This window comes from Camarhynchus parvulus, chromosome 21, assembly GCF_901933205.1.
Source record: "Camarhynchus parvulus chromosome 21, STF_HiC, whole genome shotgun sequence".
NCBI lineage: Eukaryota > Metazoa > Chordata > Aves > Passeriformes > Thraupidae > Camarhynchus > Camarhynchus parvulus.
In genome coordinates, this window is record NC_044591.1 from 5,070,124 (window position 1) to 5,089,641 (window position 19,518).

At 44.6% G+C, this 19,518-nt stretch overlaps 1 protein-coding gene across 4 annotated transcripts in view; it reads right to left on the reverse strand.

Annotated features, from left to right (window-relative positions):
- Positions 1-19,518, reverse strand: part of PRDM16 (PR/SET domain 16) — a 303,917-nt gene that overhangs the window by 184,281 nt on the left and 100,118 nt on the right. For 3 of the 4 annotated variants that reach the window (XM_030963618.1, XM_030963617.1, XM_030963620.1), the window contains exon 2: positions 6,059-6,408. The exons of the other annotated variant lie outside the window; for it this stretch is intronic. In XM_030963618.1, the coding sequence (XP_030819478.1) occupies positions 6,059-6,408 (350 nt within the window). The remainder of the gene's footprint in view (positions 1-6,058; positions 6,409-19,518) is intronic. 4 annotated transcript variants of the gene reach the window in all.

Consider the following 19,518-nt stretch of genomic DNA (forward strand, 5'->3'; position numbering starts at 1 on the left):
ATTCACATGTATAAAAATTCTAACTCTTAGCAACGATTGAGGGCAGTCTGAGGGTTCTTTGGCATTCTGTTCTCTTCATGAACCCTGAGATTCTTTCATTTTCAGACTGATTCCAGCCTGGAGATCTGGGAAATTGGAATCACTCTGAAAATGAAAGAATCTCTGGGTTCATGAAGAGAACAGGATGCCAGAACACCGTGCAACTGCCTGGCTAAGAGCATCCCCAGTTAGAATTTTATATACATGTGGATATAAAACTGCAGAGAAACTTTTGCCTCAGACCAAAACTCGGAGCTTAAGTGAAAAAAAAATTAATCTCAAGGAAGAAAAACAAGTCCCTGACCTCTAAATATTGTAAAGATTGTAAATAATTTTAATTATTTTGAATATTTAAGTTCTTTATGAGATTTTTGGGCTGGAGGAGGTTGCTCAGCTTTGTTTGCTCAGTTCCATCCCCTTCCTAAGGAGCAGCTCTGGGCGAGCATCAAGATTTCATGGGAGATGTTGAATTGCACAGAATTCCTCAGCAATTTCCCTGCCAGAGCAGGATGAGGGTTGGAAAAGAGCAATTCAGGAACTCCTTTTCCCCGAGGGAGAGAAGCTGCTGCAATAACATCATTCCCCAGGCCAAGGGAAGGCAGAAGAGGGGAAAATGAATGAATCAGGGCAGGAAAAGGAGCAGGAAATGTCATCACATCCTCCCAGGTGAGAGCCCAGGAGACACGAGGAGCTCTGGGGATTTCTTTGCTCATTTAAAGGACTCACTCTCCTTTCAGCATCTCTGGCTCAGGCAGGATGGACAAGAACTCACAGCTTCAGCTGGGTCAGCTTCTAAAGGGAAATGAAGGAATCCCTGGCTGATCTGACAAAACCATGACAAAACCATGACAAAACCATCACACTTCATGCAGTGCTTAAAAGCCTGTTTTTAATATTTTAAAGATAATTTTAAAATATATTTTAATTTTGAATGTATTTTAAACATTTAAATATTTTGTTTTATATTTATTGCATACAAGGAAATGCAGTATAATTCTCCTCCCAGCATTTAAGGCCAGTCACACAAAGTAGATTTCCCTTGGAATTTTGAGGTATTTTTAAAAAGCAGAGAAAATAAAAAGACCCCCTGCTAAAAATTTAAATTTTGCAGGAATTGGGAGGTTGGACAGCTGTGAATTAGTGACATTTTAAAGTGTGTTCAAAACCCCCCAGCAGTTTTCCCTGGCCCAGATGTGGAGCCAGAGCTCTGCTGCATCCCCAGCTGCTGACTCCTATTTTTCCCCAATTATTTGTCTTCCATGGGACAGGCTCTACCTTTCCCCCCCTTCAAGTAGGAAATGAAAACATTTAATTTTTCCATGTAAAGGAGCAGCCTGGCTCTGACACTTCAGCTGAGAGAAGCCTTTGTGCTTCAGCAAATAACCGCTCTCAAAACATAAATTAAAATATAAATTAAAACAAACTGCATTTAAATATATATTAAAACAAACTGCATTTATCAGTGGTGTTAATCCTGTGAAGCAAACTGAGCTAAAATCATGACTCCTACAATCCAGGTGCTAAATCTCCCCCCAGGATGAGATCCCCGTTCTCCTCTCAATTAGGAAAATTAACAGCGCCGTGATAAATACCATTATTTATCCAAAGCGATGGAAATCGTGATGTAATTATTTTATTTTCATTTTCCTCAGCTCCCAGAGGCCATAAAGCACAAAAATGCCCCTGATTTATTCAGGGTGCTGGCAGTGCTGTGCTCCGTGTCAGCGGGCAGGAGGGCAATGGGAGCAGGAGAAATGCAATCAGGTCACACTCAATAATCACAGGGCTTTTAGGTGGTGTCTTTCAAGGCACACACACACAAAAAGAAAAGAAAAAGGTGAAATGACACCATCAGCAGTGTCAGGGAATGAGGGAAAGCACCCAACAGGTCCTGCACTGAATCATCCCTGGGAGGGGCTGGGGGCCAGGGTTGACACATCTTATTTATTTTTATGAGATGGGAGTGAATCACTCGCTGCCATCCCGTGTCCAAAAAAGCCCTTGAATGATAGGTGTGGCTTAATGCAAAGAATATTTTTTAAAACATATCCCACAAAACAAAGCAGATACGAGGCTGTGGTGCAGATAAGGCAGGACACGTGTTCAAACCATCAGCACCCAGCCCTCCTCTCTGCCTGAAAGGAAAAACACCAATAATAAAGATAATTACGCAGCTTTTTTCAAGGTATGGCAGATAAAACACAGCATTCTGCACTGCCATGGATATTTTGGGCTATTAATGAGTGAAACTGGAAATTTCAGCAAGTAACACCAAGTTACACCTGCGAGGAGTTCAGATAGAAACAAACACAAAATTAATTTCCTGAGGACTTTGAGGTACAATTTGCTGCCTTTTTTTTATTTTCACAAATCTTTCCTTACTGGAGTTTGAAAAGAGAAAGCTCTTTCTGCAGTGGTAATCCTTGGGCAGAAGAGAAAGATCCACTCTCACATCAAAGCCCTCAGTGGCACATTTTCCATGCCCCAAAATGTTGTTTTTATTTTTTTTTTTTATGCAGAAATCAGAAGGAACAGACATTAATTATGAAGCATGTCCTGTATGACAAGAAAATTTTTCTAGCAAAATTAAGATGGTGCCGAGGAATGATCACTTTGCAGCCAATTCCACTTCCAGTGAACTCCCAGTTTAGTCAAAGCCTGACACTAAATTTCCTGTGATGAAGGGCAAAGACTTCTTGTGCCAAAGGCAGAAGCACTTTTCAAATTAAGGAGCTGATGACTCCTAAAAACAAACAAACAAATAAAAAGACCAAGTTTTCGGAGTTTGGGGAGTGAGGTGTGCACAAAAGTGGGATTATCAAGACTATAAACTACAGGAAATGAATTGAGAAATATGAATAGAGAAGAGGTTGAGGTGTGAAGAACAGGTATCATTCCTGAAATAAATTTCTAATATGAGAGGCAATTCAAACAGAATATATTCTAATTGGCCATAACAAGGAGTTGTGTGGAAATCTTACACCAGCATTCAACCCACAAGTCACTGTATGCCAAAAATACAAATTCCAGAGAAATACTGACCAAAAAACCCAGTGTTGAACTGCAGAAGGAGCATTCCTTGTGAACTTAAAAATCTCAGATGTGTTGAGTTTATTACCACCAAAAGAAACAGCACATGGAAGCAAAAGCCAACAAGTTCCTGGGTGACAAAAAACTCTTCCCCTTTCCCTTTTTTTCCAGCCATTGCTCATGTCCTGCCTGTTCAATTTTAGGAGCAGAGGATGCAAACACATCCCAAGTTCCCATTTCCCAATTTGCCATCAGGTAGAGCTGCTTAGAACATCCCAAATTCCCAATTTGCCATCAGGTAGAGCTGCCTAGAACATCCCAAGTTCCCATTTCCCATTTTGCCATCAGGCAGAGCTGCCTAGAACATCCCAAATTCCCAATTTGCCATCAGGCAGAGGTGCTTAGAACATCTCAGGGCTTTTCCCAATTTGCCATCAGGTAGAGCTGCCTAGAACATCCCAAGTTCCCAATTCCCAATTTGCCATCAGGTAGAGCTGCCTAGAACATCCCAAATTCCCATTTCCCAATTTGCCATCAGGTAGAGCTGCCCAGAACATCCCAAGTTCCCAAATTCCAATTTGCCATCAGGTAGAGCTGCTTAGAACTTCTCAGGGCTTTCCCATTTCCCAATTTGCCATCTGATAGGGCTGCCATGAACACCCCAAATTCCCAACCTGCCATCAGGTAGAGCTGAGCAGACAGAGTTTATTCCATGAATTCCTGTCCAGCACATGAAGGGATTCATGGATGTTAATCCCAAATGAAATTCTGAAGGAATTTCTGGAAACAGAGCCCTGAAATGTCCTCAAACACCCTGGGGAATGGGAAAATTCAAGAGGTTTCTGCAAGGACAAGCAGAGAGTGTTGGGGTGGGTTTGGGGACACCTGAGGGAGGACAAAGCCCTTCCTCTGAGGTGTGAAATGTCCCTGCCACAACAGGGGACAAAGGAACACTGCTGGAACAGGAGAAGTGCCCAGAGAGGGAAAGTTTGCTCAATTACACTACAAAAACAAACAGTATCACAAAGTCAACGGGGATTGATAAATGCAGCTCCTATCAGAGCAGCCAGAGCGGTGGGGATGTGAGGAACCTTTCTGAAAATCATGAGTGCAAATAGCAACTTTTATCAGAATTATGAAATGCAAGGACAGTGTTTTGCCAAGGTCAGAGAAAAAAAGGTTTGCACTGTTCGACTCCTGCCAGCCAATGAGGATTGCAGTTTGCTCCTAAAAATCAGCCTTTAAACAAAATAACAAACAAAAATATCCATTGAAACAACAAATGCCACCTATCAGTAACTGGGTGAAAAAAAGGAGGATTCATCTTTCACATTGCAGCCTACAAATAATTAATTTGGCATATTCCTAGAGGAAAATTATCCTTATTTTCAGAGACAATCAATACCTTCCTCAGGAATCTCGAGCTCCTCACACCTACAGCCCCCCTGAACCAGGCCATGTATTGCCAGTGAAATAAAAGGGATTTTCCCCCCCAAAACCCTCACTTTTTGATGCTCCAATCAAATATCATGCAATGATATTCACAATAGAAACCAATACCAAGAGGAATTTCTGAGGAATGTCATTGGAGGGGAGAGGGGATCAAAACTCAGCTGAATTCTCCTCCTTTTCCTGCACTAGGATAGAAGGAAAAGGAAACTCTCCACTCAGTCATTCAACCAAACTCTGATTTTAGCTCTTCAGACACTTCCTACTGCACAGCAACAAAACACAATTGAGTTTTGTTGTTAAAACAGGAGGGTTTTTGCTGTTTCCTGCACTTCAGACACATTGAAAAAGTCAACAAAACAAAAACATTTGGACCTGCTTCTCTGGGCTTCACTGGGTCTCGCTGCTTTTTGACTTCACAATCAAGAGTGCAAATATAATCAGAGAAAATGAAAACTGTTAATGCTTCAGCCTGGCCTTTCTGACATCAGTTTCTAAGAAAACAGGGTTCTGTCACTGCACTGGTGCCTTCTCCTGGGAAAACCTTACAATTCCAGCCCTCAGCTGCTTCCCAGCCTGTAAATCCTCCAGGGTTTTGTGAACCAGCTCACCCCAGCAGTGGCTGATGGGGGAAATGGGGCAAGGGACTGCTCCACCCAGGGAAAAAAATGAGGGAAAATTCAGCTCCCGCTTTTTGGGATAAGCTTCGCCTATCCTACAGCAAAATCCTGCCAGGAAACCTCTCTGCCCCCACTGCCCCAGACACAGCCTCAGGACAAGAGCCAGCAGCTCCCATGGCAGCAGGGGATGGAATGCTGGGATGGAGGAGAGAGAAGGAATTATATACATTGGGATAGGACTGTGAGCCCAGAGCAGAAATCCCAAGATACACTTCACTGTTAATGAATATTCCAGGATAATTACGGATCTAGATATTCTCTAATCAAGAGTAGAAGAGCTAAGATGATTTCTGGGACAAGCCCAGAAAAGCAGGGAGAAAGATAAGATGGGAGCTGTGGGACAGAGCATTTTTTTCCTGCTGAAGGCTGGGTTTTGTTCAGCTCTTGGGGAAAAAATGACTTTCACATTTCTCCATCTTTGCTGCAGCACGAGAACTCGAGAACATGGGGGCTGTTAATGGCTACATGCTATTTTTCCCTGCCCAGTTAATAATGCCTGCACTGCTGACACGGGCTGGGAGTCAAAGGTAACACCCCCAACCACCAAACATGGGATTAATCCCATTCCCTCCGCGCGACAACTCCCGAACACAATTTGGAAATGACAAGCGCTTGATGAAGTGACCCGACACCATTCAAAAACCAAGACTTCCAAAACGGTGCTCGAGCAGTTCTTGTGGCCCAAGAAGTGAACTTAAAAGGGATTTCTGCTGATTTTTAAATCCTTCAGGTAATGGGGGTGGGGAGTTACTCGGGGAAACGCGGCATCAGCAAAGTCACCACCTCTGTCCCCAGTCCAGCTCCAGGAACACTCGGCAGAGAAGACAAAGGAACATGGTGCCCACATTCCACACGCTTACCTCCCATCCAAAGTTTGTTTCCTTTAATGTGCTCCTCTGTACTGCCATATAGGGTCCAAATCTCTCCCCAACTTCAATCTTCTTTTTGGCCCAAATCCCTAGCCCTGCCCCTGGGATCGAAGATTCTCTGAGTTCAAAATCTGGTGGGATTGGAATGTCATCAGGAATGTAGACGGGAGCTTCATAGGGTGAGCCCTCCTTGGGAGTGAAGTCCTCACTGGTGGGGAAGGGTGACGGAGGTCCCACAGGGATGGGGGACATTATACTGTCCTCAGTTTCCTCCTCTGCGCTTTCTCCAGCAAGGAGATCGGGGTCGGTCTCGTACATATTATTTACAATCTCGCTGTCACCTAAAAGGGGGAAACAGCAGAACAAAACACACTGAGATACTCACGTGAACATTGGTTCAAAGTTTGGCTAAGCCGAGCTCAAATTCTTCCAAAGGATAAAAACCTCCCTTGAGGAGCTCGGGTGGAGCTGAGGTAAGGGGCTGATCACCGTAGGGTGAGGCTCTTTGCAGCCTGCTGGGTTCTATGGGATCAGGGCTCCTCTGCTGTTTGCAGAGTGTTTTTTCCCCTTCTTTCCGAAACCTCAGTTTTGGGAAAAAAATCTCTGCAAACAGCAGAGGACCCCTGATCCCATAGATCCCAAAACCTCAGTTTTGGGAAAAAAATCTCTGCAAACAGCAGAGGACCCCTGATCCCATAGATCCCAAAACCTCAGTTTTGGGAAAAAAAATCTCTGCAAACAGCAGAGGACTCCTGATCCCATAGATCCCAAAAGCTCAGTTTTGGAAAGAAGGGGAAAAAACACAGAAGAGGTGGTTGAGGTTCTCTTTGGCCACTTCTTGCTTTGACTGGTTCAGTGTATTTTATAAAAGGGGTATAAGAATTTAAAAGAGGAATCATCAAAAGGTAGGCCTTGGACACTTCCAGGGATCACAGCTGCTCTGGGCACCCTGTGCCAGGGCCTCTCCACCCTCCCAGGGAAGAATTCCTTGCTAATCTCTAATCCAGCCTTATTCTCTGTTAGTTTGAAGCCAATTACCCCTTTGACTTGAAATGAAAAACCAAAAATAAATTAGGGTAAAATCCAAGTTTGGCAAGAAGTGTTTGCCTGGTGCTTGGGGTTCCTGCTCAGTGTGTCCCACACCAGCAGCTGTGAGCTCCAGGCTACAGCTCAGCCATGCACCCCTGCAGGTGTCACAGAGCATCCCTGCCTTGTAATCACTGAATCCTGGGGTGGTTCAGCTTGGAAGGGGCCTCAAAACCATCCAGTTCCACCCCTGCCATGGCAGGGACACCTTCCACTAGCCCAGGGTGCTCCAAACCCTGTCCAAGCTGGTCTTGGACATTTCCAGGGATCCAAGGGCAGCCACAGCTTCTCTGGACACCCTGTGCCAGGATTCATCTTTCACATTGCAGCCTACAAATAATTAATTTGGCATATTCCTAGAGGAAAATTTATCCTTATTTTCAGAGACACCTGGAAGTGATCAATACCTTCCTCCTTGCTAATCTCTAATCCAGCCTTATTCTCTGTCGCTTTGAAGCCAATTTCCCCTTGCCCTGAAATGAAAACCCTGGATATACAGAGGGAGGCAAAGTTTGGGGATTTTTCCAAGGGGAATCAATTTCTCAGCAAGGCCATTCATGAAATGAAATGAAAGCTCCAAAATGAAAACGGAGCTTTCTCATCCAAAAAGCAAAAAAACCGGTGGTGGTGGGGGAGCAAAACATGAAAGGGGGGAAAGAAAACCACAATTTGTCACCCAGCAGAAGTCGCTGGAGTATTTTGGGAGCAGGTTTGCCCTGTCTCCAGCAGCCACGAGGCAGCAGGGTGTGCTCAGCAGCTCCCACCACGATAACAAACCCAACCACCCAACAACCCAACAACCGCCGCTCTGTGGGCGCTCCCACGGGGCACAGCCAAAGCCTGGCCACTGGTGGCACCAGGGGTGGGTTTGTCACCCACCAAAAGGACATTTTTCACTGGCTCCCAGCTAGGAACCATCAGAAGAAGAATAGCTGGAAAAGCATGGCTCCCCTTGAAGTATTTATAATTCATCTCTTTGCTAACCTCAGAATGTACCTTCTGTCTGCAAGACACATCTCCCCCTCTATTTCTTTTTTAATTTTTTATATTTTTTTTTTTATGCCTAATAAAGATTTTCCGGAGTTCATGCCTAAGAAACCCGGTGGCAGACTCGACTGAAGAGGAGGATTTTGATTCCTCTGCCAACATTTTTTTTTTTGCTCCAGTTTTTGGAGGAGAACAGGGAGCTGCCTGCTGCAGCTGACATGGGTTTCCTCTGCTAGAAAGTGCAGCCCTCCCTACTCAAACATGTCACCAGAACCAAGCTTTCATGAACATGAGATACTCCATCATCCTGAAAATATTTGTGGTTGCAGTAAATGTTTTCTCAGCCAGTATTAGCAAGTCAAATTATTTTCTGCTCTATGATTAGCCTCTTTTGCACTTAAGGAACAGGAATTCCAACTGAGCTGAAGAGCAAAACTGGGTTTTTTGGAGCACAACCTGTGAAAATTTCCAGAGGATACAAGTATAAAGATACCTTACTACTGAACATGGTTAATTTAATTTATTCTACGGGACAAGCAGGGTAGTTCTGATTAAATTTTAATTAACAGTGAAGCTGATCCTTCCTCTGACTGACCTCATATTTGAAGAGGAATCATCAAAAGACAGTAAATGTGGTTTTTTTTCAGTTGTTAAATGACCAGGGACTGGCAAGAGGCAGGAAATGACAATGAAACAACAATTTCAGGTCATGATAGGTCTGATAGCAGAGGTTCCAGGTGGCATCTGCGGGAGCTGAATCCCACATTGGGATTCAGATGTGGGAATGTTGGGTTCCTCAGCACAACCCTGTGCTGAGCTCAACAAGTTGTACCCAGCATTGATTAACAGCCAGGGAAAATCCGTGCTGTGCCCAAGGATTTTTTTGTGCACTGCCAGGTGGATTTCACACAATTCCAGAATCACTGAGGTTGGAAAAGACCTCCAGGATCATCAGGTGCAAACTGTGACCCATCCCCACCTTGTCACCAGCCCAGAGCGGCACATCCAGGCTTTCCTTGGGCACCTCCAGGGATGGGCACTCCAAACCTCCCTGGGCAGCCCCTGCCAAGGCCTGAGCACCTTTTCCATGGGGGAATTCCTGCTGGTGTCCAAGCTGAGGCCATTTCCCCTTGTCCTGTCCCTGTTCCCTGGGAGCAGAGCCCAACCCCACCTGGCTGCACCCTCTTGCCTTGGAACTATGAAGAAAAAAGGTCCCTCCTGAGCCTCCTTTTGCCCAGGGTGAGCCCCACAGGTGAGGGAGCTGATCTCCTCCACAGGTTGTGTTTATTCCAGGGATTTGGGGGAAATCCAACAGCTGGGGCTCAGTTTTTGATTATCCCGCAGAATTTTCTAGATTGTCCCCACTCAACCCCTTCATCCCTGCGGGGCTCCTCTCAGCTTTACCCCAAATATTCCACAATTGGTTAAGTTAAAAAAAACACATTAAAAAATTAAAAAAAAAAAAAAAAAGCAGAGAACATCTGATTTTCCAGGAACAACCCCCAGCTCTCCTGAGCTCCATCCCAACTCAGCCGTGGAGAGCCGGACGTGGCCGCTCCGTGGTGACAAACAGTGACAACCCCTCTGTGCCACATCTGCCCCTCTGGAATGTCTGCCTGGGTGAAAAGCAGCACAGAAATACAACTTGACCTTATTGTTATTGTCATGAAACTGAAATTAGTCGCTCAAAGCTCCCCGGCGAAAGGAGCGGATAAAAAGGCTCATTGAAAGGTTGTTTCCACAGATAATCAGATATGGGCAGACGCTGAAAATCTGTGTGACACCAATGAGGGGCTGGCAACAAAGAGAGGGATGGTTTAGTGGTGCTGAGAGAGCTCATGAATAATCTATTTAGCAGCTGTAATGAAAGCAAAAGCAAGGCCGATGGTAAAGGAAATGGTGGTAGGGGAAATAACGAGTTAGGTTTTGGGGTGGGTTTGTTGTGTTTGGGGTTTAATATGCTTATTATTGTTTTTGTGATCATTATTGTCGTTATTCCTGCTTTAATTATTGTTGTTGTTGTTAGATATCTGATTCTGCTGTGGAAATACCCAATTATCTGAAATGATTGAGTGTTTTTTACGCTCACAGATTGCAAAGAGCTTCTTTGACTTCTTCACTGGAAACATTTAAAGAACATCCCAAGAATTAATTGCAGCGCCTGATCAGCACAATCTTGAGTTTCACTGACCTGGATAATTCAACATTTGTGTGAGACCCAGGTATTTTTATTTTTTAAGCAAGGAGGAGAATGCCAGGCACCCCCTGAACTCACACTTTGCCTCAGAACCTGGAGCCTCAGACCCAAAGGAAATATCCAAGCAAAAGAGTAGAAAATACAAATATTCACAGAGAATTTTGACTTTGTAGATAAGAATGGAACCACACAGGCACAGACCAACAGGTGCCTTTTCCTTAGGGATTAACTGGGTGTTGGAAGGGTTTTTACATCATTATCCAAACTTTGCAGCTCATTCCTAGCTGTGAGTTTAAAATCATATGTGAGTATTAAAACCTCAGTGCTGTCTAGAACTGCTTGCTAAGTGGTAATAATAATAGTTGTTATTATTATTATTATTATTATTATTATTATTATTATTAAGAAAATATTCATTAGGCCAGGACTTCCCTGGGATTTGTTTCCATTTTCTGGCTCTACAGAAAGAGCAGTGGAGTGACCTCAAACATCTTTTCCAGCCCATAGAGGGACATCACCACCACCTTTACAGGTCTTTGGATGATCTGATGTTCCTGCTCTGTGATTTCCCTTTAGAAACATTCCCCAGGGAAGAAAATAAACCAGTCAAACCAAACCAAACCAAACAATTCCTGATGGAACAGCCGGTGAGGAAGGCAGGTAAAATTTGAGCACTTGGAGCAATATCTTGTGGGCATTGAGCAGCCTGGTCTAGTGGGAGCTGCTCATGGCAGTGGGGTTGGAATTGGATAATTTTTAAGGTCACTCCAACCCAAGGAATTCTCTCATTCCATGATTCTTTATTTCACACCTCCAGTAAACAAAATCACCTACATTACTAACTCTGGGGTGACAGGATTCTGTCTCCATTTCTATGGACTCAGGCCAAAGATAAACTCATTTTTCTGACCCCTTTGTAGGCCAGAGGAGCTGCATCAGGTCATCAAAACCCAGCCCTGCTCAACCAAGAAGGAAATATCCCCATTAATGAGGTGCTTAGCTACTGCTGCCAGGGTTCATCACCTCGGGGTGCTGCGCTGCTCATCCCACCCGAATTCAGGTGAATTCTGAGCAATTCCTGCCCTCCATCCTGCCTTAATCCCCTGGGAATTCTGCAGGAGCCTCTCCCATCCCTCTGTGCCCTGCACAGGGCGGGAGCTGACAGCAGGCACAGCCCAGAGCTTGGCAAACACGGCCCTAAATCACAAAGGAGCTTGGAAAGCCCAAGGAGAACCCACCCCAAAGTGCCTCCAGCACAGAATGATCCCAGTGGTCAGATTGCCACCTGATGGCCACAGCTGAAATACAATAGGAAATCCCAAATCCAGGCCCTGCTCTGCTGTATCAGCCCAAAAATTCAGATTTTCCTCAAGGTGGTGGGAACTTTTGGGGTCAGTCAGCTCTGGATCCAGCCCTGGCATTCCTGAGCACTGTGAGTCTCTAAAAGTCCTCTAAAATCCCCCCTGAAATGAGAAGAAATGAGAATTCTCCCTAAATTTTCCCCGTCCTCACGGATCCACACCTTCCTTCCCAGCCTTTTCTCCCTGCTGGGTGCAAACCTGAAGCTGCAGCCAGGGAAATGCCTGGATTCCCAGGGGGATCTCACTTCTGGGTGCTACAAACCCCAGGAACACTTTTCCTCAGCCTTGTGTGATGAAAGAAATGTGCCTTTGTGGGTTGGATTGGGCAACACCCTCTCTGGAAGTTGGTGTGAAATACTTCTGCCAGAAAAAAATACAAATTAGTGACAAAATGTCACGAGAGGAATTATTCTTCTTCTATTAAGGATGGGGTTGAAGCATTAAATGCTTCAAGGTCATAAAAAATGGCTTTTTCCTCATCCATGGACAATATTAATGAGAATGCTGTAAGGGAAGGACAATTAACAATCAGTTGTTTAAGATTCTCAAGCCCACCACCCAGTTTCTTCATCCCATTCATTGCAAGAACCTTTCTCCTCCACCTCCATCCGAGCTGTACTGGGATCTCCAATGTTTGCTGATCTGAAATGAGCACATGCAGCACCCAAAGCAGAGCCTGGCCATGAGGAACCCCCTGAGCAGGTCCTCAGACTGCAGAGGATGCTCTGACAGCTTTTCCCATCGCCTCTGGCTGCTGCCAGAGACAGGGGAAATTCTGCTTTAAACGATCATTGGGAAATGTCTTTTTTTTTTTTCAATTTGTTCACTCAAAAAACCCCTTCATTTCCACCAATTTTACAGTTGAAATAAGGCTTGGGCAATAAATATCCAGGCAGGGGAAGTGGCCACGAGTGGGAAGTGGTTTTGCCCCCGTGCCAGGGTGCCAAGGGAATGTCACAGGGGCTGGTTTTACCTTTGAGAAATGGGGCTGCTCACACAAACCTTTACTCAATTTTTCTTCTACAGCTTGCTGTGGTTTTGCCAACTTTTCTGAGCATATCTAGAGATACCCAGCTTGGAATTCTAGTATTTGTCCCTTTGGATTCCTCCTGAATCTTGGGCCTTTAACATGACACGGACACACCAAGCACCTCAGATTATTTTTCAGTGGAATAATCTTTTTTCTTCCTTAGATAAATCAAATCCAGGGCTTCTCACAGCTCCCTGACACCTGAGAAAACCTAAAATGCTATGAATAAAAGGAATTAGGGACAATCAAAATGGCTGTGGGTGAGATCTGGTCTTCCCTATTCCCTGTTCAAGCTGGAATGGTGGCACAGAACAAGTCACAGGTCACAGCTTTGTCCAGCTGACAAGCTAAATCCCACTAAATAGGTGTGCATGGAGAATTCAGACCCTGCCAACCTCAATCTGTTGGGTACTCAGTCAGATCTGAGCTGATCCCACAATAAACCCACCAGCCCAGCTCCTGCAGATACCCAAACTCCACTCTCAGCTTGTTTCCCTTAAAACACTAACGTGGGAAGCGGATTCATAGAAAATTTAATATATTTCTATTTCCTTTAACAGAAATATTTCTATTTCTCTTCCACACCACAAAGCCCAGAACTTTGGGAATGCTCAAGAAGCAGGAAGGTGCTGATGGGGTAAACAGGATTCTGGAGGTGAGTGCTCAGGAAGCCACCCCTGAGGGACCAAAGTCTGCTGGCCAAGCTCCCTGTACCCCAGTGACAGCCCCAAACACTCCCATTTGCCAGGCCACACATGGAAATTTTGATTTACAGCTGCCATTGCAATGAATTCTGGAGGAGCCACAAGTTTCAGCACATCCCTGTGTAAGATCCCAGCCAGGAACAAGCTCTGAGCGTTCCCAGCACAGGAACCTGCCCCAGGTACTGCTGAGTCTGCCTCTGCTGCCCAAATCTTTGCAGCTGGAGTTTAAGGACAAAATACATGGAATTTCCCTGGGTCTGGCTGATGCAGAACTGCTGCAGAGCACATTAAAAACCCAATTTTCTGCTGAAAAATACTCAGAACTGCAGAGACAGTGAGGGATGAGGCAGGATGAGGAAAAGGAAGAAGGACTCGTATAAAAATTGAACCCTTGGAAACACAGCCCCTTTCCTGTGCTTACTTTGTATATTCATTTTTCAAGTTTCATGTTCATGCCCTGCTTTGTCTTAGCTGGAACTGCACCTCTCGAGGCAGCTTCAAGTCCCTTTATTAAAAGGAAACAGAAAGCAGATCCGAAAGGAGCAGTGAGAGCAGATGAGGACTGAGCAGAGTTAATCGGGTGCATTTTTCAATAAACATTCCAAAAGCACTGGCTGCAGAACTTGGCTGTGAGTAGAACAGGTATTAAGGATTTCAAGTACCTTTGGTTTTAAGCAAAAAAAAATTAAGTGTTTTCTTTTATTAAAGGATTTCTGCTGGCAGAAATGAAGAATAAAGCTCGAAACAGTATTTCAGTGTGTTCCTTAATACCCATTTTCCTCTAGTAAAACCAGCAGGGAAAGTGTCCAAATTACTCTGCTCTAAATGCCAGTATTATATTTCCAGTAAAAGTCTGGTTCAAGCAGGCATCAAAAATATTTCCACATAAGATCCTTTTAGAATCAAACTCTGCAGAGAATGTTGTTGTTGCTGTTTGTTGTCCGTAACTTTTCTTCACCTGAACAAAATCCACAATTTTGTTTTATATTTGTATTCAAGCTGACATTTTTACAATTTGTGCTACGTCCAAATATTGATTTGATCCATATTTGGATGCAGTAGATAAAGTTGGTTCTTTTAAGCAAAAAAAAACCAAACCAAACCAAACCAAAACAAAAAAGCTCTGCTATCTTACTATTAAAGGAGCTGGAAAAAATATCAGCCTTTGGGATTTCTGTCTCTGAACTATTTATGAGATAAAAGCTCCAGTGAAGTGTCACGAGAGATGTACAGTGCATTACCAGAGCGGTCACAAACATTTGGGGAGCAATAACACAACAGCAAAAAATTCAGGGGAGGAAGAGAGGAAAGCCTGGAGAAAAGCTCCACTCGGTGCAGGAAAATCCTCATTGCTTTGCTTATTTTTGCTCCCAAATCCCTCCCCTTTAAAAAAATCTATAGAAAGGCTCCAACCCCGCTGAAAAACGCAGCAAAGTGGAACTTTGGAAACGAGCGCGCGAGAAAATTCTCCGCTGGGAGAAACGCTCCCTAGTTAGAATGAATAAAGAAATGCACTCGGGCTGGCCCTCCAAAAACTACCAGCCCGTGCTGGAGATTTCTCTCGGTGCTGGATGTCAGGCCATGGAGCGAGAATAAAGCGTTTGTGAGCCTCCAAAAGGAGCCCTCGCCATTGGAATTCGCGGCTCTGCCAAGCGCAGCCTTTGGGGCTGTTGTCACCGTCTCATTGTCATTCCGCTCACTGTGGCTTCCCCAGGGTCCCGAACAGGAGTCCTGGCATTATTAACAGGGCAGATTAATAGCAGAGGGGAGAGAGGCATTTTCACAAACAAGCCAAATATTAATATTAATCGATAACAATTTCCACTTCCTGACGGGAGGCGCGCAAACGGCGCGGGAGGAGAGGAGAGGAGGGATGGAAGGGGACGGTGCCCACGGAGCGGGGAATGAAAGGGGAGCAGGGAATCAATGCAGGGCACAGGACGGAGCCGTGAGGTGGGTGTCAAAAGCAGGGCTCTATTTTCACAGGCACACACAGGCGCACATTTTAATGCCACCAGATAAGTGGGATTTGCCTCACCCCGGCCAAAAAGAAAAAATTCCAGGGAAGCTCGCTGGTTTTATATCAGGGAAGAAACAGCAGAGCTCTGCAAAAACAGGGGGAAAATATCCTGCATCCTATTTTTTGCCCTCCCAAGTAAGGCTGTACTCTGCAAACTGTATTTTCCTCAACGCTCAGAACACCACACAGATATTTTTTAAATTCAAGTCTGTCCACATTTACCAGTTTTCTATGTTTGTATTTCAAGCTCTTTTCTACTACCACCCCTCCGTTTTAAAGCCAAAAAATTCTGTAAAACTTTTTCCACCTTTTCCAAAGGATCAGCCCCATTTTTTTAATTCAGTCTTTGGAAGTCTTTATCATTCTTTCACACACTCTTTGATTACAAACAGCACAAGCAGAATGCACAGGGATGCTGCCAAAGAGTTTCCCAAATGCTCCAACTCACAATATCAGTGAAACCAAATCCAACCATTCCACCTCAAAGCCTTTTAGCACAGACCCCACTGGGTCACTGAGCCGAGTCCTCCCCGAGCTTTGACCAAACAAATGAGTTTTTCACTCAAAGACACATTTTTGCAACAGCCTCAGTTGGGCCCAGGAATGTTTCTCCCAGATCTGGGAGTGAAGATCAGGGTGAAAACCCCTCCTGGCACAGAAGGGGCTGCCCAAGCTCTGCCCCACACAGGACACACAGAGGGCTCTCAAGCTTTGATCTTTGGGCTGGGCTGCTTTCCTCACTGTGACCCACAAGGACAAAGCTAAATCTGCGCCGGGAGCAAAGGATTGTGCTCAAAAATCAGCTGGAAATGGCCTTCCCACTCCTCATGGGTTCATTCCTAAAGCCCATGGAATGCTCTGGGGTTTTACATCAGCCCCTGACTCGTTTTGGGTTTCATTTTATGCTCCCACACATCCCAGCTTGCCCTGAGCCCACCAAGGCAAAATATATTTGGGACACATCTCTGACTGCACCCATCCAGTTGTGTCCATCCAGCCAATTCACATTTCACCTGTCACATTTTGACCATGTAAATAAGGAAAATTCAGAGGTCTACCAAGCATTTCCCACCACTGGGCTGAGGAGGTTCCTGAAATTTTGGGACCAGAACTGAACTCCTTTCCTTGGCCAAACACCTTTCCTCTGGCTACCAGTGTCCTGATAATTGTAGAAATGTTTAATTACGATGAAAAATGGAATTTTAACCGAGTGATGACAGTAAGAAACAAGTGGGGGTTTTAGTGCTGTTCTCTGCAGAGATCTCTCCATTTCTCCTGCCCTCATCCCATTGAATAAATGATTTATTTCAATAAATGTTTGCACTGGGAGCACCTCCACAGAGCTGCTGTTTGGGGCACTTTTCTCCTGGCCACTCAAGTGCTCTTTTCTCTCTGGGAACAAGAACCTGACAAAGAACTGAGCGTGTGTTTAATCCTCCTGCTTTTCCCCACTGCAGTCTGTTTACAAGTCACTTCTGACAGAGAAAGTGCTCCCAGAGTTTGTCTGCAAAATGCAGGACAGGAGAGATGGGAGGTTCAACAAATGGCAGTGGGAAGTGACACTCCGTAAAGTCCTTCCCCAACACTGTGAACAAACCCTGGTACAGGTGGGATTCCTGGGAGAATCCTCTCCAAAGGAGCTTTGCCCAATTCCAGAGGACTCCACAGTTGTTTTGGACCTACTCATTTCATGGCCACACCACAAAATCCTCCTGGCTCAGCCTGACAGATGCATTCACATTCATTTTAATCTGATTCCAGCAGATTCTGGTGCAGTCACAACCTGGGAAGCTGTGGAACCACGAGGATTTGGGGCTCTCCCAGGGCACTCCCAACATCCAGCCAGAGCTTCTCATTTCCCTCTCCTCCTTCCAAAGCAACCTTGGGTGTTGCACCCACCACCTGGCCCTATTTAAAGCCACAGCATTATTCCAAAAAAAGGATTATTTATACTAAAAACACTCCTGGGACTACTGTATTTGTATTTCAGGGCTGCTGCATCCCCTATTTCCTCACTGCTCTAATATGGCCCGAGGCAGAGCGGCTGAAATGACTTGCGATGCCACTGTAATTTTTATCAAGGCTTGTTCCTGGTAAAAAGCCTCTTTGTTTCAAAGAAATGTGATTTGGCCTTTTTCCTCCTCTGCTCTATTCCTTGGTTAATATACCACTTCCACTCGCCCCGGGGCTAAGAAAGGTATTCCATGGAATTGGTCAAATCTCACTGTTTTTCTTCTAAATCACAACTGGCTTTTTTTTTTTTTTCCTCGACCATTGCTAAGCACTATCTAAGCTGACAGTCTGAACTTGAGATTTTATTTGTGCCTTAACTCTTCAGTTCCTGGATTTGGAGCAGTCACATGGTTAAAGAGATGCACCAAAGCTGCTCTGGAAAAGGAGGGATTAAGGGCAAGGCAGGAGGAGCAGCTCTGGCTCGTGTTGTTTATTATACAAGGCAAATTCGTCCATCTCTATAAAAGTATTTTCATCCACTTATTATAAATCTGAACACGGCAGTGACTTATGTGAAAGTCCGCAAAGTTGAAATTTGGAGTTTTCAAAGTCTTTTTCAAAAATAAAAAAAAGGCTCTTCATTTCTTATCTCCCACAAAGAATTTGGTTTTTAAACACAGTAACGCTTAACCCAGATTTGGGATTGCCTAATCAAGTTTTAATTTAGTCTGTCTCATTGACAAATAGGGTGGATTTTCCAATGAAATATATGCCAAGTGTTCAAGTACACTCATAAAATATCCCTCGAAAGCAGAAGCTGCAGCAGGAGCTGTTTGTTGACCTGCATTTATAAAACGCCCACAGCCTCTAATAAAGTGAATAATTTCAAATTAGGAAATCCAGTATTTTTTTATATCTCTCTAAACCGGTCCTGTTTGGGATCCAGTCCTCATTTGCCGTCCCTATCACACAGAGCTGAGAGCATCAGGGAAAGAACAATTCACCTCAAGGGGAAAAAAATGCATCAATATCCAAAATACTGTTACAGAAAACAGGAGTTAACACCCTAATGGGATCTTCAACAATTAATACAAATCAACACCTTGCCTTAGTGTTTAGTCAGAGATCATCACCCTCCCAATTAGCTGACAATTAATAATCCTTTATGCAGGAAGTTTTCGCTGCTGTTCAGAGATTTAAACACATTTCTAAACTTTGCTAACCCTAAAATTATACCCACAAAAAGTGGATTAAAATCACCAAGATGACATCCTGCTTTATGGATCACCAGCAAATGTATTTACATTAAAATTAAATGCAGACAGGAAAATCAGTTCATTGAAGGAAACACAAGCCAAAAGTATGAAAGTCTTTATCTCCCAAGACAGCACCTACACCCAGCTGTGAAAAGTGAGGCATTTTTTGAGTAGCACAAATATTTCTCCTCGTGTTCACCAAGAGAGCCGCTGTCAGAGCAGCTCTGCACAACTCCAGCATTCCCAAAAAAACCAAGCTGCAGGATCTGTCCGTGCCCTGGCTGCAACAGGAGCCTGGGCACTTCAACGTTCCCTCCAGGAGTGCACTGAGGGCTTTTGTTTGTTTGTTTGTTTGTTTGTCCAAAGCTTCCCTGTGTTTTCCTTCTCTAATCCCTCTGCTTTTCTGCTCCCTCCACAGCCAAATCCATGGAAACTCAGAGAACTTTAAAGGTCCCTTGCGGGTCAAGTGTTATTTTTCTTCATATACCCGACTTTAACTGGTGGAATTGCTTGACGATTTCCCTCACAAGTTTGGTAATACAAGCAAGGCCTCAGAGCAAGGTTGTTTAACTCTTGTTTTCTACTCAGTACCAGAATTTTCATCAGTCAGACTGGCAAGAGTATAAAAATTACAGCTAAGGCAAGCCAGGAGTTGGTCCAAGCTCCTTGAGAGGAGTTCATCCACCTGCAGTGGTGCCAAAACCCATTCCCAAAGTACTCCAGCAGTGTTCCCATCAATCTCCCTGGAATTCTGAGGGGCTGGTGGGCTGCATCCCAATCCTGTGAGTGAGCCACCTGCTCCAGGGATTGCACCTCAAAAATCACCTCACTGACAGGAGCCAGCGCTTCTCATCAGC